Source organism: Equus caballus, chromosome 13, assembly GCF_041296265.1.
Source record: "Equus caballus isolate H_3958 breed thoroughbred chromosome 13, TB-T2T, whole genome shotgun sequence".
Taxonomy (NCBI): domain Eukaryota; kingdom Metazoa; phylum Chordata; class Mammalia; order Perissodactyla; family Equidae; genus Equus; species Equus caballus.
Window position 1 is genome coordinate 30,604,707 of NC_091696.1, and position 21,480 is coordinate 30,626,186.

Consider the following 21,480-nt stretch of genomic DNA (forward strand, 5'->3'; position numbering starts at 1 on the left):
AGTCTGTGCATCTGCTCTCCATCTAAAGAAACCAGCTCAAGAGAATCACAAGGGCCACTTGTCAAGGCCCAGAGTCAGGGGAGGGGGTACCAGAGGAGGAAGCAGGGAACGCCAAACCATCTAAGTCCTGGTACTGTTCCTTCCCTCCCCACAGATCTCTATCCAAAGATTGATTTCTCTTGACAACCTTTTGAGGGCCTCAGTCTGAATTTCAAGAGAAGAAATTTCTTCTGAAGTACCGGTAAGTGGGCAGGGCGCCCTCCCCCCTCCCCCAATAGGGCAGGCCCACAGCTTCCTCCCCCTTCCCTCAATTTAGGCTCCACGCTGGCGTGAATGTCAGGGGCTTCAGGTTTCCCTAAATATAGGTCCCTACCAGGGGATCTGTGGCTAGGAAAGGGCAGGGGTCACTGGAGAATGTCGGGGACACTGGCTTGGGGGAGGGCTGGAGCTGCCTTATAACCCAGCCCAGGTAGGCACGGGCTCACTCGCTGCTGACCAGGCTCTGCCCGCTTCTTCAGCCTCCTCGTAGGTGGGCGCCAGCAGGACGGAGTGGGGGTGAGGGTGGGCTGAAGGGATCCAGATTAGGAGAGGGGACCTGGCCGGTAAGATGGGCGCCTCGGAAAGTATCTGGGAGGCTGACCAGCTCAGGGACGGATTTTATTTTGGAGAGGAAGGTCAGTCCAAGGGAAACGTTTCGCAGGGACTCCAGCCCCGCATCCCCGAGACTTGCTTGAGGGGAACGGTGACCGGCCAATTTCCACGTCATCTGGCTGTGCGTGGCGGCCGGGGCTTCAGGCCGGTTCGCCCCGGCTGCGGGCGGAGAAGGCGTGCGCGCGCTCAAGGTTGGCCCTCCAAGCCGCGGGAGCCAGCCCGGCACCGAAGGGGCGCGGATGGGGCGGGGGCGCTCGCCAGACACCGCTGCCGCCGCGCTCCCGCCCTCCGCCAACCCCAGCCGCCTCCTTGCGCTCCCTGTGCTCCTTCTCCTTCTCTTCCGCCTGGGCTAGTGACAGAGAGAGGGGTCAGCCCCGCGCCCCAGCGCCCGCAAGTCCAGCCTGCGGACAAGGCCGGCAGACGCCTGACCTCCGGGTTCTGTTACAAAGTGACACGCTCTGCATCAGCGCAGGCCGGAAGCTGGGGCTGCCGCGGGCTGCTGGGCCGGGCCTGGGAGGGCAAGCTGAACCTCCGTCTTCTCGGGCTCTTTCACTCGCTTTTCCCCTACCCCCACCCCCTTCGGTGCCAGAACCCGGCTGAGTCACGGCGCCCCACAGCGCGCCAGGCAGGGGGGAAAAGGAGAGGGAGGGGAGGGCCCAGGCGACCCGCGAGATGTGGGCCGAGTCACGTCCGAAGGGGACGGGGGAGGGATCGTGTTCTCGCTGCTCTGTCTCCGCCCAAGCGCCGCCTCCAGCCTTCGCCTTTCGGGGACCGCCTCTTGCACGGTTCCTCGCCTGCAATTGGACGCCGGGGCCCCCGACTCCCTACAAAGGAAAAAAAACCCACCGAGGGTGGAGCGGTGCTTCTATAAGGCCCGGCACCTCCTCTCCACTGCCCGCCCCGTGCGCCGCCCCCTCGGGAGCTCAATAGGCAGCGTTCCTCTTGGAACGCGCCGCAGACGCAGGGTGCTGGTGACGACTGCCGTGTTCGCTCCCTCACTCCGCTCGCCAGTCCGCCGGCCTCCACCGCTCCACCCCGCAAACCCGCCCCTCTCCTGTGCCAGGTGAGCGCCCCTCGCCACGTGCGAAGGTCAGGGACCGTGGAGAAGGATCCTGGGGGCAGTGGCGGGTCGGGCTTCGGCGCGGAGCCCCTCACCCGGTCCCAGCATCTCCCGCACCACCGCCACTCACACACGCGTGCTCCCAACCCAGACGCCCCCAACCCAGACGCCCCAGCCCTCTCCAGCTTGAGCGTCCTCCGTTTGTGGTGCAGTGCAGCCACGGCTTGGCACGCTGAGTCATGGCGGGGGAGGAAGCAGGACGAAATGAAGAGCCGTTCCCTCTCCCCTTTTCTTGTAAGGACACCGGGTGCAAAAGATTATGGACCCTTTGCCTCTGAAGGGATCCTAAGAGGCAGCGATGGGTGGGGGGCCAGCTCATAGACTGCCTCAGAGTTCCCGAAAGCGGGTGGTTGGTCCCTGCCCTGGGAGACAGGCACCCATGGCGAGGAGGGGAAACCCCTTGGCGGCGCATGATGCCCCATTAACACTTTCCGTGTCTTTCCTTATCGGGTGACCTTGATTCTGAGCCTGGAACAGCTGCAGCCGAACGAACAGACGGGAGCATTTTTCAGGGGAAGGGGTGGGGCGCTTGCCTCTCCTCCATTCTCTTAGTCAGTATGAGCTGTGAGAACGGCAAACCTCACCCCTTTCCTCCACCTCGGCTGGGCTTCCTCTGCTACCCTTTCCTGGGCTTCTGATTACCCTCCTACATTTCTCCTAACACCCTTAACACCCTCCCCATATCCCTCCGGGGGCGGGGGGGCTGACCTTGGGATGTCCTTGAGGCGTGGGAGCTTGGCCCAGCCCTGGGATCTTGGGTGGATTGGAAGGAACAGCCCTATGGCAGTCAGAAGATCTGGGTTCTAATCTCAGATCTGGCCCTGAGGTTTCTGTGTGGCTTGAAGCACAGACCTTCCCCTTCTCTGGGTCCTTTCAGATGAGAGGGTTGGGCCCTATGCCTTATGCACAACCTCTAAATTCTACTTTTTTTTCTTTTGAGGAAGATTAGCCCTGAGCTAACTACTGGTAGTCCTCCTCTTTTTTGCTGAGGAAGCCTGGCCCTGAGCTAACATCCGTGCCCATCTTCCTCTACTTTATATGTGGGACACCTACCACAGCATGGTGTGCCAAGCGGTGCCATGTCCGCACCCGGAATCTGAACCGGCGAACCCCGGGCCGCCAAGAAGCGCAACGTGCGAACTTAACCGGTGTGCCACCGGGCCAGCCCCTCTAAATTGTAAAATATTCCAGTTCGGTTTTGCTTCTAGGCAAGGTAACCCCATGGCAAAGCGCAAGCCAGAAGGGTCCAGCTTCTACATGACCAGCCTGTCCATGGCTCTGGCCTATTCCTTTACCCCAGGTGCCAGTACGCAACCCCACCCTCAGCTGGGCAACACCCAGCAACAAACAGAGTTAGGAAAGGTACAGAAGGCAGGCCTAATATAGGGAAGTTGGGCGTAGGGGAGAGCTTGGGACAGGAAGTGCCCCAAGACCTGTGGGTGTGGGGCAGGGGAGGTAGGGAACTTTTGCCCTGACCTCCAGGCAAGTGGCCCTGCTCGTTGGGAGACCATGGGAGGACCCAGCTAAGCAGTTCTCGCCCACCTGTCTCTTCTGCCCAGGAACTCACTGCCACCATGCCTCACCAATATCCAGCACTGACCCCGGAGCAGAAGAAGGAGCTATCTGACATCGCTCACCGCATCGTGGCTCCGGGCAAGGGCATCCTGGCTGCAGATGAGTCCACTGGTACGGGCAGGAGACAGTGGGAGGAGGGCCCAAGGTTGGGGGTGACAGGCTGATCCCCTTATTCTCATGTGCGGCTCCCCTCCAGGGAGCATTGCCAAGCGGCTGCAATCCATTGGCACTGAGAACACAGAGGAGAACCGACGCTTCTACCGCCAGCTGCTGCTGACTGCCGACGACCGCGTGAATCCGTGCATTGGGGGTGTCATCCTCTTCCATGAGACGCTCTACCAGAAAGCAGATGATGGGCGTCCCTTCCCCCAAGTTATCAAATCCAAGGGCGGTGTTGTGGGCATCAAGGTGAGGGGGCTGGGCCTCAGGATATGAGATTGAGATGGATCTGGGGGAAAGAAACCCCGAGTAATAGGCCAGGGGATGAACACTGGGAGCCCGGAGACTTCAGTGGAGTCTGTCACAGATCACCCCTGAAGCATGGATAAGAAAAGCTCGAAACTTACGGGAAGTGCGTGGCGTTTTTAATCCTTGTAGATCCTTGTATTACTCTCATTGTACAGATGAAAAACCAGAAGCTCAAGGCAGTGAAGTGTTTTGCTTACAGAGTTAGGAAATGGTAGGAGCCCATACTCTCTGTCAGATAACATCCCTGTGTATCCTGCGTCATAGGATCAGAGGCTGTAAGTGAAAACATTTGCAAATCATGAGATGCCACTTGAGAGATTGAGTAAAGTTGGGGGCAGACTGGGACTACAGAGGAGAAAAGGGTACTAGAGTAGAGGTCATTTTCCCTGTCTTATGTTGCCCCCACCCCAACAGGTAGACAAGGGCGTGGTACCCCTGGCAGGAACAAACGGCGAGACAACCACGCAAGGTGAGAACTGTTTGGCTCCCTGCCTTACCAACCAGTCCACCCGGGTCAGTACCCCTTGGGTGGCCAGGGTGAATGGGAGCCACCTGCCCCTTCCTCGGCCGTGCTCTGACTCCTCCGTCCCCTCTCCAGGGCTGGATGGGCTGTCTGAGCGCTGTGCCCAGTACAAGAAGGACGGAGCAGACTTTGCCAAGTGGCGCTGTGTGCTGAAGATTGGGGAGCACACTCCCTCATCCCTTGCCATCATGGAAAATGCCAATGTTCTGGCCCGTTATGCCAGCATCTGCCAGCAGGTGGGCCTGCAGAACCCCAACAGGCCACCTCCCACGTCATTTGGTTCCAGAGTGTCAGCTAGCCTGCCTCCCATCTGCCAAGATACCTCCCTCCCTCACTCGAGGGCTTTGCAAGCCGAGGGCTTTGCAAGCATAACACATTGTGTTATGTGGATGGATCTGGAGAGATACCTCTCGCCTACAGTGTGCTGAGGGCTGTGCAGCCATGAGTCTCCATCATGGAGATAAGATCTCGGCCGATGGCTGTAGAGAGCTGTAGGTGGGGCTCTGGGTTAGGAGGCCTCACAGCTACCCTGTTTCTTACCCCACAGAATGGCATTGTGCCCATCGTGGAGCCTGAGATCCTCCCTGATGGGGACCATGACTTGAAGCGCTGTCAGTATGTAACCGAGAAGGTAGGTTGTCTGGCTGCCTGGGCAGTGTGTGGTGGGCTAGGCAGCTGGGCCAGGGTCCCTGGGGTTGACCCCTGTTCCCCCAACTCCACCCCACCCACTTTGGTCCTGCCATGCTCTAGGTGCTGGCTGCTGTTTACAAGGCTCTGAGTGACCACCACATCTACCTGGAAGGCACCTTGCTGAAGCCCAATATGGTAACCCCAGGCCACGCCTGCACCCACAAATATTCTCATGAGGAGATTGCCATGGCAACTGTCACGGCACTGCGTCGCACGGTGCCCCCTGCTGTCACTGGTGAGACCCACACCCTTATCTTGACCTCTAGGAGATAGATAAACTGTACCCACAATCCTTATGCTCACTTGGTCTGATTTCCAGGTCAGCTTCTCGGGGCTCCTACCAGTCCCCTGGATCTCTGACTACACTCCCTCTCCTTGTTTCACCGTTGTACAGGGATCACCTTCCTATCTGGAGGCCAGAGTGAGGAGGAGGCATCCATCAACCTCAACGCCATCAACAAGTGCCCCCTGCTGAAGCCGTGGGCCCTGACCTTCTCCTATGGCCGAGCCCTGCAGGCCTCTGCCCTGAAGGCCTGGGGTGGGAAGAAGGAGAACCTGAAGGCTGCCCAGGAGGAATATGTCAAGCGAGCCCTGGTAAGGATGGGGCAGGAGGCGGGCAGGGTGCTGGGGTGGATGGAATTCTGAGAAGAGACCTTCTTACTCTGGCTTCTTTCCCCTCTTAGGCCAACAGCCTCGCCTGCCAAGGAAAATACACCCCAAGTGGTCACGCTGGGGCTGCAGCCAGCGAGTCCCTCTTCATCTCTAACCATGCCTACTAAGTGGAGGTATTCTAAGGCTGCCCCCTCAACACTCCAGGCCCTGCCTCCTCCCACTCTCACTCTTGAAGAGGGGGCCTCATCCAGGGCTTTAGGCTGTTCTTTCCCATTCTCCTTGCCTCCCTGGTGACATTGGTCTGTGGTATTGTCTGTGTATGCTAACTCCATCACCCTTTCGAGCCCACTGCCAATAAACAACTATTTAAGGGGGAGTCTCTTGTTCATTTCTGTGGTGTCCGGGGCAGGGCAGGGCTGGGGGAGGTGGCAGAGCCCAGAAGAAAGAGCCCTTGTTTTGTGTTCTTCCTTCTTGGGCAGGGAAAAGGTGAAGGGGGCGGGATAGGACCTTCCTGCTTTGTTTTATACTTGCCCAGGGCTTCAAGAGGAGAGCTTGTGGAATTCTATTCCAACCACCAAGTGTTCCACTCCTTTCTACCAGCAGCATCCGATAAGGCTCACAGTTGGGGTGTGTGTGTGTGACTTGCTAGTCTTACGAGGTTGCAGGCTCAGCCTCACTTTTACACCCAGAATTCATGGATGCAGAAGGTCCCTGTGAGAAAAACAGCCACTGACAAAAGCCAAGATTTCCTGAGTTTATGAGCCAGGCAACATAAGTGTCCTGTATGAGAGGTGCTGTTATTCTCAATTCATCCTTAAGGCTACATTACCTAAGACTGCACTGTTTCTTGGTGGAAACAGATTACGAATGCATATCTCCTTAATCTATACTGTTGAGCTTGTCCGTGTTCCCATTTTAATAGGAGATGGGATTAGAACTGGCTTCGTAGTCTTTGGGCTTGTGGAACCCCTTGAAGAACCTGGAATTGTCTCTAACACACTCACTCAACAATACAGATAGACAGGCATACAGAAGTGTAGAGCTCAGGTTCCAGGTTAAGAACTGAACCTCTAGCGGCTGCGCTCCATGAAGCCAGAATGGGCCCTGCACTTAAACCCCTATGCCATGCTTTGAACCCTTCCGCAATCACCCAGGCTGGGGTGTAGAAGCAACTACACCAGGTCTTTTCACCTATTAAAGATTCTAGTCATAACTAAGGACCTAAGTTAGTCAGGCCGCTTCTCACATTTCCTGATATGGGCCCTTTCCTGTCTGAGCTCCCCTCCAGAGAAATAAAAATCTTGACCTTTCTGATCTGTGGACCTACTGAATCCCTATCGTGATCTGCATTGAACTGACTGACCTAGGACCTTCTAGGAGGTTAAGGACTTGGGCCTTTGCTTCTCTGTGCACATATGCATCTGTTGCCTACATCCAAAACCAAACCCTTTCCTAGGGCCCCTCTAAACTTTGCCCTCACTTCCGTGCCTAGCCTCACTCAACTATTTGAAACAAAATCTAACGTAAAGCAAATAAAAATTGAATGTCAGTCAAAAATAGCAAAAAGAACATTCCAAAAGGGCTCAGACACTGAAGTTTTCTTAAAGTTTGCTTCCTCTGCCTGCAGCAAAGAGACTAGGCAAGCAGAAGACTTCACACACTAGGTTGGGGGAATTTTGGACTTCTTATTTTACAGTGACAAAGGGAGCTCCAGAAAGAAAGTGACAGAAGGAGGAGAAACTAGAACTGAGAACGCAGCTTTCCTGGGTTCAAATTTTAACCTTGATTCAAACCCAAAATTCTTAACTATGTAACCACGAACAAGTTAATCTCTGAGCCAGTTTCTCCTGTTCAAAAAAGAAAGAAAAAACAGAAAGTAACTGAGGGGCGTCAAGGGGACCATTCTAGAATTAGGGAGGTCATGTTGACTGAGGCAGAGGCTTGGTGTGGGGGAGGTGAACTCCTTTCTGCCTCTAACTTCGGAGTTCCTCCATGGCAGAGATTTCTCTGGGGCCAGAGAAAGAGATCTGGACTGGGATTCCTTCATTCATCAGCAAATACCCACGTATGCCTACTGTGCCAGGCCTTGTTCTAAGCACTAGGGCCGCAAGGGTGAACCAAAGCAAGTTCCATCCGTCAGGGATTGTAATGGGGGAGGCCGAGTAAAGCTGGTAAACAAAAACGTGCAACATAAAGTTACAAGGCGGAGCCCCGGCTCGGCTTCAGTTTCCCTAACCGAGATGGGACGGGACTGGACAGGGGTCCCTCAAAGCGCTCACAGCGCCAATCGGCTTAGCCCACAATCACTTCCGCTCGTTCGCTGCCGACATCCGGTCCCTTGGCACTCAGCCGTTCTTAGGCTTGTGAGGTAGGGCTCAGGGCGCGGCGGGGGAGGGGGGTGTATATGACGTCACGTCCGGCGCGCGGCGGAACTGGCCTCACTTTGCTTCCGCGGCGGGGCCGGAAGTAGGAGCGGCGGTGGCGGTGGTCCAAATCGGAGGGAAGGAGGAAAGCAGGGAGCCCGAGAGCGGGCGCCGCAGTCGCAGGGGCGGTAATAGTCCGAGACTCCTCTAGGCCACCGTCCTTAGCGCGGGACCGCGGGGTTCGACGGGAGTTAGCCGGGGGCGGCCAGGGTCGCGGGACGCCGGGGGTCCGGGGGCCCTGTGAGGAGAGGCGGGGGTGGGGGCGGCCGGGCCAGCTCCGGAATTGAGTTGCGCCCCCCCCCGGCGTCCCTCCCCCCCGTCCCGGACACTCTGAACCGCGGGCTCGTCTTCGCCCTTCCCAGGAGACCCCTGTGCGGTGCGGAGGGGGCGGTGGCCCCGGCTCTGACCCGCGCCGGGGGGGGCCATGGCGGAGATCAGCGACCTGGACCGGCAGATCGAGCAGCTGCGGCGCTGCGAGCTCATCAAGGAGAGCGAAGTTAAGGCCCTGTGCGCTAAGGCCAGGTGAGCCCGGCGGCCCCAAGAGAGGCCTGGCTGCTGCCCAGGGGTTCCCGCCTGGGGCAGACTCAGCTGAGAACTTTGGGCCTGGCTTATTCTGGAAGCTTTCCCGGAGAGGAGCAGAATAGGGCCGCTTCCCCCGAGGAACAGCCAGCCTGTTGGGGGAAGAAAGACCTGGATAAAGACATATAAAAGTATTAGATGATATATTTTCAGTGGAGTTAGAGAATCATAGAAAGTACTTGGGAAGCTTAAGGAAACAACTGTATCTGTCGAGGGAACGGAGAAGGCTTTTTGGAGGAACTCAACTTTGCGGGTAGACTTTGAAGAATAAGGTGACAAAAGGGAATGTCCGCAAGAACAAAAGCTCAAGGCAGAAGAGGTAAAGACTCTGGTTTATAAGATTGTTTCAGTTCCAAAGACAACTGTTAAAGGTGGGTGGTATTGTCCCCATTTTACAGGTGAGGACTCCCTTACAGCAAGTAAGGAATGGAGTCTGAAGCCAGTTCTCCGTGTCCTGTCCCTTTTCAGGCCATAATGCAAGAAGGTGGAGTAGATCCTTCTCACGTTCAGTGTGGGAGCCTAAGAAATGGTAGCAAATAAGCCAGAGTAGAATTAAGCATGATATGGAGAGGGGCCCAACTCATAGGTGGGAAATAGAATGATGTAGTGGTTAAGAGCCCAGACTTTAGAATGCCGTGGCTCTAGTTTGGAATCTGAGCTCTGCTAATTACTAGCTGTGTTGGTGATCTCGAGGTCTCTGAGACTCAGTTTCTTGATCTGTAAAGTGGGAATAATAGCGCTTCATACGATGGTCGTGAAGAGTCAGTCAGTTGGTGCTTGGGATTAGCATAGTGCTTTGGTACAGTGAGTGCTCAGCAGTCTTCTAGGTGTTATTGTTGTTACTGTGAAGGACGAGGACAATGGTGATAGGAACTGAAGTCATCAGGGAAGGCTTTTAAGAGAAGTTGGTCTTGAAAGATGAAAATAATTTGAGTAGCTGATGGGAGCAGGATGATAGTAGGAGTGGAGGCCCTGAGATGTGTAGGTAACAGCGAGGAGACCAGTTACCTGCCTCCTCTGAGTTCCTGTTTGACTGTGGCTTCCACCAAGGTGAGGAATTGTGGGAAAAGAGCCAGCAGAATTATCCCATATTTATTGAACAACAGGCCTATTATTAGCCTGGCCTTGTACTAGCAAAGAACTTAGTCCATTTCCTCCCTACAGCAGTCTCGTGAGGTTGGAATTATTTACTTCATTTTATAGAACAGGAAGCCATGACCCCTAGAGGACTAGTGACTTGATCAAGGTCACCCAGAGAGAAAGTGGCAGAGCTGGGTTCTGAACTTGTGGCCATCAGGGCCTGCATGGGTTTGGTGAACAAGCAAGGCCCCTTTTTAAATCCTTGTCTATGGCTTTTCTATGTTTTGCCAGCTCGAGAAAATTTCCCTGACCAGACCCCAAGATGTTTTTAGTCATCCCTGATTACTCAGTCTTGATTGGCATTTTTAGGAACTTAAACCAATTGCTGCCTGGCACCGTTGTTTTTCCAATAAGTCTTCTCTCTCCACAGGGCCTACATCCATTTGTTGGTGGTAGTAGCTAATGCTTGGATAGCATTGTGGAGATTTCAGAAAAACAGAGATGTATTCAGTCTCCATTGCTCTTTGCAGCAGCCCTGTGGAATAGGCAGGGCAGGGGTGAGGGTTTCACAGAAGAGGAAACTGAGCCTCAGAGAAGATAATGTCTTGCCGCTGGTTGGAGGGGAGGTGGGTCTTGGATCCGGGTCTTGCACTATACTCCGTGCTCATTGACAGCCAGGCAGAGACATTTAGACTGTGTGGGAGGCAGTAGGGAGCTATAGCGGACTGAGGGGTGGGAGAGTCTTGCGCAGTTGAAACTGAGATGGAGCTAGGAGGTACTAGGCTGAGGCCTGAGTTGGCCACTATTATCCCAGGCCCAATCTGAAGGGGTGCCAACTCTAGCACCTGGCCATGGCCTCCTGGGGGACCCACCAGGAGTCCAGGCCAAGGCTGGCAGTCAAGAGCTTCAGCTTGCTCAGAGGGTACATAGACTCAAACCTGTGAAACTCTAGAGGCCTGAAGTGTGGGAGTTGAACCTCCTCCTGTTAAAAATGTCAGCATATTTGACATTTTGAATCAGGTGGCCTCCAGTATGAATCCCAGCTTTGTCACCTATAAACAATATGATCTTGATCAAGTCACTTTATCTCTCCAAGTCTTTGAAATCATTATGGAGTTCAAATGAGATTCTGCATATCCAGGACCAGGGCGTGGCACTTGCGTAGGCACTTCCTAAAGATAGTGTTCATTGTGGAAGTCAAGGTGAGCAGATGTGAGCTCTGGGAGAGCTGGTGTTATGCTACAAGTGACAGAGCTGGGGTTGGAGGCTGGGCCTTCCACCATGACCATGCTAGGGCCCTACTGGCACTCAGGTGGGGTTTTGACCCAGAATTTAGAAAGGGCTGGCATAAATTCTCAAGAGATTGGGCTACTGAGGTCCAATTCAGCCATTCTCCAGCTTTGTCACCTTGATGCTGTCCCTTTTTTTCCTAAGCGTGTTTCTTTATCTGTCAGATGAGGATGAAAGGAACCTCCTCTAGTCAGTTGGCAAGGTCATTATAAGCAGTTGATGTGGGAGGATGTTCAACACAAGATGCAATACAGGTGGGAGAGCCTGCTTGTCTGTGGCCCCTTGGACCACCGCCAGTGCCTCCTCCCATCCCCAGAAAGCCAAGGCATGCCTCCCTGAGCTGCCTTTGTCATACAGAGCACCCTGAGGGACATGCAGGGAGCTCCTCCCCTAGTGGGAGAAAGAGAGGGGCCTGAACCAGTGCTTGGGGCCCTCCCACATCAGGATAGCTGTATAAGAGCCAGACCCTGGAGCCAGGCTGTCTTGGTTCAAGTCCCATCTATATGACTGTGGCCAGTTAACTTCATTTGAGCAGTGGCGATCATCCAAGTGCCTGTGTTTGAGGGTGACTGATGGCATGCCTCATCCATGCAAAGCTCTTACTACAGTCCTGGTGCATGATGTGAACTGGAATGTTCACCACCAGTGTTATCGAGGACGAAATCTGGAAATATGGTACTACTGAAATTGAGTGTCTATAACTGACAAAGTAGTTGTGTGTCATGCTCACTCAAGGAGAAGTAGACTGCACTGCAAGGAGGAATGAAAGAACGAAGTCCTTGCTTCCTCTAAATAAATAATGGGAAAGTAGCAACAGCATATCACTTTGACGGGGAGCACATCTGATCACGGCCTATCACATCTGATGACTAGCCTGCCCAGGGGACCCCCCTGTGCCTTTGGACATTTTGGGAGAAGGCCCCTATGATGGGTAGAGAGGATCTGGAGAGCCCAGCCAGGGGCACAGTCTCAGAGTGCTCCAGGCTGAGAGAGCAACATGAACGGAGAGAGGGCTCTGTGTGGAGAGGAGGGGATAGATTTTCTTTGTGAGTGCTGGCTGCATGAAAGGAAGCAGCAGGGAGGGTCAAGGCCGGGAGAGTCACGTCCTACTTGGGCAGGCTTTGGATGCTGGAACAAGAGCCTGGGCTTTGGCCTGTTGGCAGCCGGGAGCCGTGGAAGGGTGTTGAGCAGTGAGCGCTGTGGTCAGCCTATCCTGGGGAAATTGCACACCTCGCTCCTGCCCCCTAGAGGTTCAAGGACCACCCCATATCCTCCCCTCCCCCTCAGAAAAGGTCAGGAATTGGGCTGGGCTGGCCTGGCTGTGGTGACCCTGGTCTTCTCCTGTCTCCAGAGAGATCTTGGTAGAGGAAAGCAACGTGCAGAGGGTGGACTCGCCAGTCACAGTGAGTACCCTTAGTCTTTCAGGCTCCAAAAGTCTACCCCTCATCCCAGGGAGCCCAGAAAGCCCCATGTATCTGTCCCCTCCCCATCTTCAGGGGAGCCTTGCTATAAGAAATGGATGTTTTGGGAAGGGTCTTTTGATTTGTTGGGGGGATGCTCTTGGCCAGGGCAGAAGGACTCTTAATTTGGTGACTGATTCTTCTCCCCGTGTTTCTATGTTTTCTGTGTTATTAGTACCTTTATTCTGGGTTACCTTGAGAGGAGTTGGGAGAGGAGGGCCAGGTCCTCCAGGAGCTACCAGTCTAGCTGGAAAGACCTAGCTCTAGAGCTTGCCCACAGAATAGCTGGCACTCACTGTGGGATGAGGGCGGATTCCAGACCAGGCTAACTTGGGGTGAGAGAGTAGAGTTTGGACCTTGAGAAGTAGAGGCTTAGCCAGGAGCAATAAGGATCTCCTAAAGCAGTGGGTGTTTGAAGGCTAGCCGCTGGGAGCAGAGGCTTTCGGACCGAGTGAATTCCGACCCCCCTTCTCGCTTCCCAGGTATGTGGTGACATCCATGGACAATTCTATGACCTCAAGGAGCTGTTCAGAGTGAGTGTGGGGAAACGCTGGGAAAGGTGACCTGGGGGATTGGCTGGAAGAGCCTTTATTGAGAGTGAAAACTTTGAATTTGGTGAGTGGAGTAGGGGCAGGAGGCCTCTAGTTAGCTGGGCCCTTCATGAAAGACAGGCCTTAACTTGACAGGAAAACAGGCCACCACAGTGGGTGGGGGACAGTTAGGACCAAGCAGAACCTCGTCCTTCCCCCCAGGTGGGAGGTGATGTCCCTGAGACCAACTACCTCTTCATGGGGGACTTTGTGGATCGTGGTTTCTATAGCGTCGAAACGTTCCTCCTGCTGCTGGCACTTAAGGTGAGAACCCTTGTTTTCTGGAGCCCAAACCTAGGCCACCTCAGGCCTGACCCATCTGCGTCCTTTCTGCCCTCAACTCCTGCGCCACTCAGCCCCAACTCTGAGCTCTGCTGCCGGTCAGGGACAGATGCTGCCTGGCAGGGGGTGGTCAGAGAAGCTTTCCTTGACTGGGGGGCATCTGATTGGGCCCCTGGAGGATGAGGTCAGAGGGGCGGCATTGTAGGGGAGGAATAGAGGCTCACTGTTCAGAAAGTGGCAAAGAGTTGAGTTCAACTGGATACAGTATCTATTGGTGGGAGAGAGATGGTAAGGGGCTAGATGACAAAGCACCTTGAATGTCTTGCTAAGGACTTGGTCTGTCCCTGGTAGGTGGAAGAGAACCCATTAGGTTTGTAGTTGATGGGGCAGGGGTCAGCTTTGCATCCTCTGGAGGAGGGACTGGGAGCTTATGAGGTGGATGCAGCATGATTCAGGTAAGAGATGACATGAATCTGGGCCAGGGCAGTGGTGAGGAGGATGGAGTGGGGCTGGCAGATGTGAGGAGATCTATGCTGGGGAGACAGGTCCTAGACCCCAGCCGTGGCTTGATGGCTACCTCCAGGTTCGCTATCCTGACCGCATCACCCTGATCCGGGGCAACCATGAGAGCCGTCAGATCACTCAGGTCTACGGCTTCTATGATGAGTGTCTACGCAAATATGGCTCGGTGACGGTGTGGCGCTACTGCACTGAGATCTTTGACTACCTCAGCCTCTCGGCCATCATCGATGGCAAGGTAGGCTGGCACCAGGGCTCCATGGGGTTTGGTGGGATGGGAGAGGCCTGGGCCTCAGCCTCTGTTCCCTCCTTTCGTGCTCTCCCCTGTAGATCTTTTGCGTGCATGGGGGTCTCTCCCCGTCCATCCAGACCCTGGACCAGATCCGGACAATTGACCGAAAGCAAGAGGTGCCTCATGACGGGCCCATGTGTGATCTGCTCTGGTCCGACCCTGAAGGTGAGGGCTGGCAGGCGGAGCAGGGGACGGCAGGTTCTACCCTTGCTTGGGGAGAGACTGAGGGAGTCCTGTGCATAAAGTAAGTATGCTGAAGGGACAGTCAGGCGAGGTGCAATTGGGGAAGAGCAGAGTGGGCCGGTCTTCACTGGTCTCTGTGCTCGACCTGCTGCCCAGCCAGCGCCCTCCATGAGGAAGTGGAGCATGGTTAGCTGGGTACTTTGAGCTCAGAGAGGGAGTTGGGGCATGTATATCATGGCCTAGAGGCTTGTTTAGGACAAAACTGTTGGCTCCTTGAATGCGAAGGTGCTTCTGTAGAGGTTAGATTCCCACTGAGGGCCCCTCATTTTGTGGGGTTCCCCAGCTAGTGTGAAACAGAGCCAAGACTGAAGCTAAGTCTCCCAGATGCCAGTCCAGAGCTCTTTCTGCTGTACCACAGTCCCTCACGGCTGTGCCCCTGCCTGGGTACTTGGGCTGGCCAGGACAGCCCTTGTTCACACCTGCTATTCCAGCGTGATGATTGTGAGCACCTCCTTTCACTCTTGTGTGTATCTGTTTGGACAGCAAATTACATGGTCACTCTGATTATGAGGTGGCTCCAACTATCAGGAAATTCTTTCTTCTTTGGAGCTTATCTGCTTCAACATTTGCTGTCCTATCTCCCAGGATCCCCCAGAACACATTCAGGCCCTGTGCTCTTGCCCCGTGGTCTCAGGGAGGGAGGGGGAGAGGATACTCTCCTTCGAAGGGCAATAGACAACCAGAGAAGCCTTGAAGACACCCTCTCCCCATCCGTACCTTTATTTGCTTCAGACACAACTGGCTGGGGTGTGAGCCCCCGGGGGGCTGGCTACTTATTTGGCAGTGACGTGGTAGCCCAGTTCAATGCAGCCAACGACATTGACATGATCTGCCGTGCCCACCAACTGGTGATGGAAGGTTACAAGTGGCACTTCAATGAGACTGTGCTCACGGTGTGGTCGGCACCCAACTATTGCTACCGGTGAGCTGCCTGGGCCAGGAGGTCAAGGTAGGGGTGGGGATCTAGGCTGACACACTCCAACACTGCTGTCCTCTCACTTCCAGCTGTGGGAATGTGGCTGCCATCTTGGAGCTGGACGAGCATCTCCAGAAAGATTTCATCATCTTCGAGGCTGCTCCCCAAGAGACACGGGGCATCCCCTCCAAGAAGCCCGTGGCCGACTACTTCCTCTGACCCCTTTGGCCCCTGTCCCCCTCCAGCCCCTCTGGCCTTTGGACCACTGTGACTCTGCCCTCTTCTCCAGACAGAGGCTGGGCATGGAGGGGTGCTGTCCCCGGCTCTGCTCTCGCCCTAAAGAGGGCACTTCGAGGGTGAGGACTTTCTCTGAAGAGGCTTGGAGCTTCAGTTCCATGCTCCTCCTCTCCTTTCTCCCCAGTTGAACTATGAAGTTTCCAATAATTTTTTTTCGTTTTTGTTTTTAGATAAAAATTTTGAGAAAAAGAAAAGAAAAAAATTCTAATAAAAGAAGAAAAATGGTCTTTGGGTTTGGTCAGACTTGACTGGAACTGAGCAGCGATGCTGCCCTGGGACCAAGGGCCAGTGAGGCCCTTGACTGCACCAGAGCCCTAATCCTGCCCGGAAGGTGAGGCTCAGGCCGGTCAACTTGCCTAAAGCCTCCTGGTCCCCATCCAGTGACAGCGACCTCTCCTGAGGGCTTCCTGAGTGCCAGGTAGAGGGCTGGGTCCTCAGAGGCCTGTTTTAATTTTCAAAACGGTGAATGTCAGGACATTGATTTTCCTGAAGAGGAAACAGGCCCAGATCAGGTTGATTTATGTGCACAAGGTCAAGCAACTGGAAATGGCAAGTCTGGGTCCGGGCCTGGGTCTCCCCACGAAACCTTTGCTCACCTAGCACCGCCCAATGGCAAACACCATTAGCCCAATGTTTCCAGAGCACCAGTGTCTTTAGAGTTTTATTAACAAAAATACTCTGGTGATGAGAAGAGACAGGGTGAGGAGCCCAAGGGTGAGGCCCGGGAGGTGGGAGCGCTGGTCCGACGCCCATTTGGCTAGGCAGAGCCTCCCTCCATTCACACGGAGGTGAGAGGTGAGAGCTGGGAAGGGGAAGCTGGCCCCAGCTGGACTCTCGGCAGCTTAGCCAGAGCTTTGAAGCCAGAGGGGGGTGGGAGTGAAATCAAAGTGTGAAGTGGAGAGGAGAGGCCCAACGCAGCCATTTGGTGTGGGGGATGGGGCCAGTGGAAGTGGGGCTATAGGCCTGGGGGAAGGGAACTGGAGGTTTGTAATGGAAGACAAGGAGGGAGGCAAAGGGGCCTCGCAATAGCTCAGTACATTGGTTTGGAGCCTACGTCGAGGTAAGCCCCAGGTCCAGGGTAAGGTAGGGGGAAGGGGCCCCCTTGGAGGAAATGCGAGGCAAAGGGTGCTGGGGGAGCTCCTGGGTATCCTGAGGCCCCTGGCCCGGGCTGCAGCTCCAGGAATGCAGCTGAGTAGGGGGCTGGGTGCCCAGAGTCTGGAGCCTCAGGGAAGCTGGGGTTCCTGAAGTGGGGGGAGAGGTGTCAGAACGGGAGTGGGACCTCCAGCCTGGAACAGCCCAGCCCTGTGCCCTTGTCTCACTTGCCTGGTTGGAAGGTGACCAGGGGCCCCGTGGAAAGCTGCAGGGTGCAGAAGGTAGGCCTCAGCACTGGGGCCACCACATGGAGGAGCTGAGGCAGGGGCAGCTTCCCCAGGGGCTGGGGCCTGCTCTGGATCTGACTCACGAATATCCCCACCCAATGTGGAATCACAGGGACCACCTGGTGCATCTGGGGGGAGAGAAGGGACAGGTTGGGCTAAGGAGGATCAGCATCTCAGGCCTGTCTCCATCACCATTGGGACTACACTCACCTCCACTCCCATAGGCCTCTGTGGCTACTGGCTCTGGGCCCCGTAGTTTCCTCTTCACACGGGCATCTCGCTCCCTGGGGAACAATGATGGTGGTGATGGTGGTGGTGGTGATGGTGGTGATGGTGATGATGGTAATAACAGCACTTACCAGGTGCCAGGCATTTCACCCTCCCGGGGACCATATCAGGTAGGTGCCGTTATTATACCCATTTTACAGATGAAGGAACTGAAGGCTAGAGAATTAAATGACTAGAAAGTGGCCAAGCTGGGATTTATTTCCCACTTAAAACTTTCCAGTGGTTTCCTATTGCATTTAGAATCAACAGCAACTCCTTCCCAAGCTACAAGGGCAAGGTATGGTCCGAACCCAGCTCGTCCTACCTTGCTCACTGTGTCCATCTCCACGGTAGCTGCCTTTCAGCTCCACTCTGGAATCCTCTTCTGTCTCCTCTTCACCAACTTAGCTCATCCTTCTTGTCTCAGTTCAAGTAGAACTTCCTCAAGGAAGTCCTCCCGACCTCCCACAGCACCACACACCCTCCTTGATAACATTTGTCAACAGTTCTACTTTTACATTTGTTAGGGTGAATAATGTCTGTGTCTTCTGCCTGACTGTAAGCTCCTTGAGGGCAAGGCCGGCTCTGAGGGGGCAGTACTCAGAATAGAAACCAAAGTCTTCACTAAACCTTTACTGTCCAACATAATCCAGCGGGAGCATCACCTCTCAACTTGCCTCTGATTCCACTCCAGCATGCTCCCACCTCATGGCCCTTGCACATGCTGTTCCCACTCCCTGGCAAGCTTTTCCTCATATCCACATGGCTTCCTCCCATACTTCCTTCAGGACCTTTCCAGGCCTCTAATCGAATGCCTCACTCCAGCCCTTCCTTGCTTGCTTTAATCTTTAGAACTTATTCCTAACATATTATATAATATTTTATTTCCCTTGTTTACCTGTCTAGTCTGCCCACTAGAAGAGTATCAGTTCCATGAGGGCAGGGGTTTGGTTTGTTTTGTTCACCGATGCATCTCCAGGGCCTAGAGCTGTGCCTGGCACACAGCAGGTGCTGAATAAGTGTCTGCTGGATCAGTGAGTGAATAAATGTGCTTATTTACCATTGTGTTCCTGGCATCCAGCACAGTGCCTGGCACATAGTGGGTGATTAATAAACATTTGTTGAATGAACGAGTGAGTGAATGAACAATGCCCACCTCTTACAGTTTCTGCCGTTCTCCCGGAAGCCCTTGGCGAAGGGGTTGGCCGCAATCTTCAGTTGTGTGATCTGGGGGCACACATTCAAGGTCAAAGCTCCTGCAGCCTGGGCAGGGCGCCACCACCCCCTCAAGCAGGGTCACTTACCCGTGGGTTCTGGTAGGCTGTCACGGAGATGAACATGGTTTCAGGGAAGCGGAAGGAGGCAACGCCCCCCCAGTGTTGGCTGCAAAGCTGGGTGGCCCGCACCAAGTGTACACGGGGCTGATACTTGTGCATGGAGTGCAAGATCAGCTGGGAGAGAAGAAACGAGAGTGACCCCTGCCCTGGGCCCCACCCCTAACCCCCATTCTAGGGTCCCAGCCTGGGCCTCACATGGCCATGGGGGTCCAGTGTGCTGTTGGTGAGCTTGACACGATGGAAAGACACAGGTTGCCGCATCCAGTGGGCACCAGTGGCAGGAGAGTCAGGATGAATGTAGACACGGTCAGGCAGGCGGGGCTCCGCCTTGCCGCTGGGCTCCCAGCGCCGGCCCTGCCAGCGGTAGCGAGCCCCATCCACTGGAATCACATCGAGAAGAAACAGGTAGCGAGCCTCGGGGTCCAGGCCGGTGACAGATACCCGGCAAGCAGGAAACATGCGCCTGGACAGGGAAGGGGATAGGAGGGGCCTGGAGCTATCCACTGGCCATAGGTGGGCCCAGCATCGGCAAGGGGCCATAGCCACTAGCTCACCCAGTTCTGTCAGAGAAATGTTGAAGGAAGTAGAATCAGAACTCAGAGGGCAGGATCTTAGAGCTGGAAGCTTGTCTCATCCCATTTCACAGACGGAAAACAGGACAGACAGGTGATCTGACCAGGGTTATACAACAGGTTAGGAGCGGAGCCCCGACTCCTGACTCCAGGCCCCTCAAACTCCATTTGAAGAAACAGGGGTGACACATTGTTCTCCCGGAAATCTTGCCAGGGGCCTCCTGCTCTCTACCCTGGCCTCCTCACCCTATCTCCAGCACCAGAATCTACAGCACCTGGACAAATGTGCTTCAGGAGAAAAAAATGCTCCGCCTTCAGCGGGGCAGAGGACTTACCATGCTAGGGCCTGAGCTCCTGGCCTAGACAAAGACCCGATACAGGCTACACACTGACCACATCCTTGCCTCCAGGGTGACCCAGGACCTGGTCACATACTGACCCCTGATCCTGGACAGATTTCCCTGATGCCAGTCACTGGCCGGCCCTTGACTCTAATCATAGTCTGAACCCTGACTCCAGCCACAGACTGACCCCCTGATCTAGGCCACATACTAACCCATAACCCAGTCATACTTTCTGACCCCAGCCTAGACTGACCTATGACCCTTGCCAAAGGTTGGTCCCTAAACCAGCCACAGACTACACAGACTGACACTTGACCCTGGCCATAGAATGACCCAGGCCACAATCACACTGTGAACTTAGGCAGAGCTCTATTCCCCCTAGAAACCCTCAAACCTAGCGCCATCACCAGGAACTCTGCCGTTCCCAAGAGACCCCCACCAGGGACACCCTGGGTCTTCTGATCCTGGCCTAGCCCCCTCACCTCCCAGCTTTGGTGATGATCATCTCTGTTCCCACGGAGTTGAACTCTTTCCACAGCTCCCGGTTCTCCAGGCTCAGGCTGACGCCAGGGAGTGAATGAAGGGCCTCTGGGGCTGGTGGGGCTGGCTCAGTGCCCAGGGCTGGGGGCAGAGGTGGAGGAGCAGCCAGGGTGCGGGGAGCAGCCTCAATCCCGGAGAGGAAGCAATCCAGTTTAGGAGTGTCCAGATCTGGAGATGAGAGGAGAATGAGGAGCCAGCCAAGGGCCACAGCAGCCCCCTCAATCCGCACACAGGAGCTCATCCCAAAGCTCACCGGGATAGTGGTAGCCCTCTGCCAGGGCGGGTGGGAAGTTGGAATCTGCCCCAGGCTGAGGGGGCCCAAGGCGGTAGCCAGTCCCCAGGGAGGGGTACAATTCCCGTGGATGGTACATGGAGTAGTCCTGTTTGGCTTCAGATCACGCTGCCTGGAGTCCCCCACTGCTGAGTGATGCCCCCTTTATAGCTCACAGCTCAGCCTCTTCCAGACCCAGGATCACAGCCCCTCCCCTCTTTGGGGCCCTGGAGTTGGGCTGGGGTGGAGACCCCTGGGGCCTGGAAGGGGTCCAAGAGGGGGCCGGATACCTGGGTACCCTCCCCTCCCCCCTCCTCCCCCCAGGCTTCATTAGCCCCGACCCCCTGCCCCCTCATTACATAATTAACTCCTCGGCCTGATTGATCCCCCTGGGCTCGGACAGGGATGCAGTTTGGCGCTTCCGGCCAGCTGGTCCCCGTTCCCACGGGGGGAGCCCCGGCTAGGGATAAGCTACTGAGGGGCGGGACCTGGACCCTGGGATGGAGACCGGAGTCCTGGGACAGATCTTGGCCCCCAGACTTTTCTGGCAGGTGACCTCCCTTCACTTGGAGGACAGGGCTGGAGGGACTAAGCATGACTGGAGGGAGGGAAAGAGCAGAGCTGGAGGGACGCGGCCTGAGCTTGTTACGCGGGCAGTGGGGACCTCGAGGAGTCCGCAACTGAGGCCTAAACCCTGCAGTCTTTCCTGCTTCCTATTCTGAAAAACCTTCACCCTCGGCCAAGTCTCAAAAGTTTAGAGGCGCCCACAGCTCGACAGTCTCTGGCGCCTGGGTTTCCCAGAAGGTCCCGCGCTGAGGCGCCCTCGGAACTACACTTCCCAGCAGGCCCAGCGCCGAGGCTCGGCGCGGAGGAGACAGACACTTGCCGCTGGGACCGCTGGAAGTTGTAGTTGAGACGAGAGGGGCGGTGAAACTGGCGGTGCGGTGGTCTCGCAGGAGCGCTGCCCCCAGGCGGCGGCAAAACGCTAAGGCCGAGAAGACGCAGATCAGCCGAGGTCAAGGCCTAGGGAGCCCAGAGTGAGCGCGGGAATCTCTACCGGCAGTAAGACAAATCCTGGGTCCTAGAGAAGATGGCTGAAGCCAGGCCCCAGGAATACAGGCCCCCAGCTTTGACCGCCGTACCTACCCCCGGCCCCGTCG

General features: G+C 55.5%; 3 protein-coding genes across 11 annotated transcripts; 2 read left to right on the top strand and 1 right to left on the bottom strand.

The window, feature by feature from the left end:
* Nucleotides 1–154: 154 nt before the first annotated feature.
* Nucleotides 155–6,015, top strand: ALDOA (aldolase, fructose-bisphosphate A). Of its 8 annotated transcripts, none has more exons than XM_023616037.2 (10): nucleotides 1,475–1,714; nucleotides 2,980–3,133; nucleotides 3,331–3,457; nucleotides 3,543–3,754; nucleotides 4,229–4,283; nucleotides 4,413–4,573; nucleotides 4,885–4,968; nucleotides 5,088–5,262; nucleotides 5,422–5,621; nucleotides 5,711–6,015. In XM_023616037.2, exons 2-10 carry the CDS (start codon nucleotides 2,993–2,995, stop codon nucleotides 5,804–5,806), a joined length of 1,251 nt encoding a protein of 416 aa, XP_023471805.1. In that variant the 5' UTR covers nucleotides 1,475–1,714; nucleotides 2,980–2,992; the 3' UTR covers nucleotides 5,807–6,015. The 8 variants fall into 8 exon arrangements, with proteins under 8 accessions (XP_005598858.1, XP_005598859.1, XP_003362761.1 ...); XM_070231969.1 differs by lacking the exon at nucleotides 1,475–1,714 and adding an exon at nucleotides 1,868–2,005 and having other exon boundaries at nucleotides 3,072–3,133; XM_005598801.4 differs by lacking the exons at nucleotides 1,475–1,714; nucleotides 2,980–3,133 and adding an exon at nucleotides 155–241.
* A 2,006-nt stretch (nucleotides 6,016–8,021) lies between these two features.
* Nucleotides 8,022–15,837, top strand: PPP4C (protein phosphatase 4 catalytic subunit). 2 transcript variants are annotated; one of them, XM_005598804.4, is made up of 9 exons: nucleotides 8,022–8,190; nucleotides 8,425–8,584; nucleotides 12,363–12,414; nucleotides 12,954–13,004; nucleotides 13,224–13,325; nucleotides 13,927–14,100; nucleotides 14,193–14,319; nucleotides 15,130–15,319; nucleotides 15,403–15,837. In XM_005598804.4, the coding sequence occupies exons 2-9, from the start codon at nucleotides 8,487–8,489 to the stop codon at nucleotides 15,530–15,532; spliced, it is 924 nt and encodes a 307-aa protein (XP_005598861.1). In that variant the 5' UTR covers nucleotides 8,022–8,190; nucleotides 8,425–8,486; the 3' UTR covers nucleotides 15,533–15,837. The 2 variants fall into 2 exon arrangements, with proteins under 2 accessions (XP_005598861.1, XP_070088073.1); XM_070231972.1 differs by having other exon boundaries at nucleotides 8,074–8,190; nucleotides 12,299–12,414.
* Nucleotides 15,838–16,243: 406 nt separating this feature from the next.
* Nucleotides 16,244–21,110, bottom strand: TBX6 (T-box transcription factor 6). The gene is made up of 8 exons (XM_005598805.4): nucleotides 20,303–21,110; nucleotides 19,992–20,217; nucleotides 18,789–19,056; nucleotides 18,561–18,707; nucleotides 18,413–18,483; nucleotides 17,200–17,273; nucleotides 16,934–17,117; nucleotides 16,244–16,851 (listed from the first exon to the last, which is right to left on the bottom strand). Exons 1-8 carry the CDS (start codon nucleotides 20,418–20,420, stop codon nucleotides 16,641–16,643), a joined length of 1,299 nt encoding a protein of 432 aa, XP_005598862.2. The 5' UTR covers nucleotides 20,421–21,110; the 3' UTR covers nucleotides 16,244–16,640.
* Nucleotides 21,111–21,480: the final 370 nt, after the last annotated feature.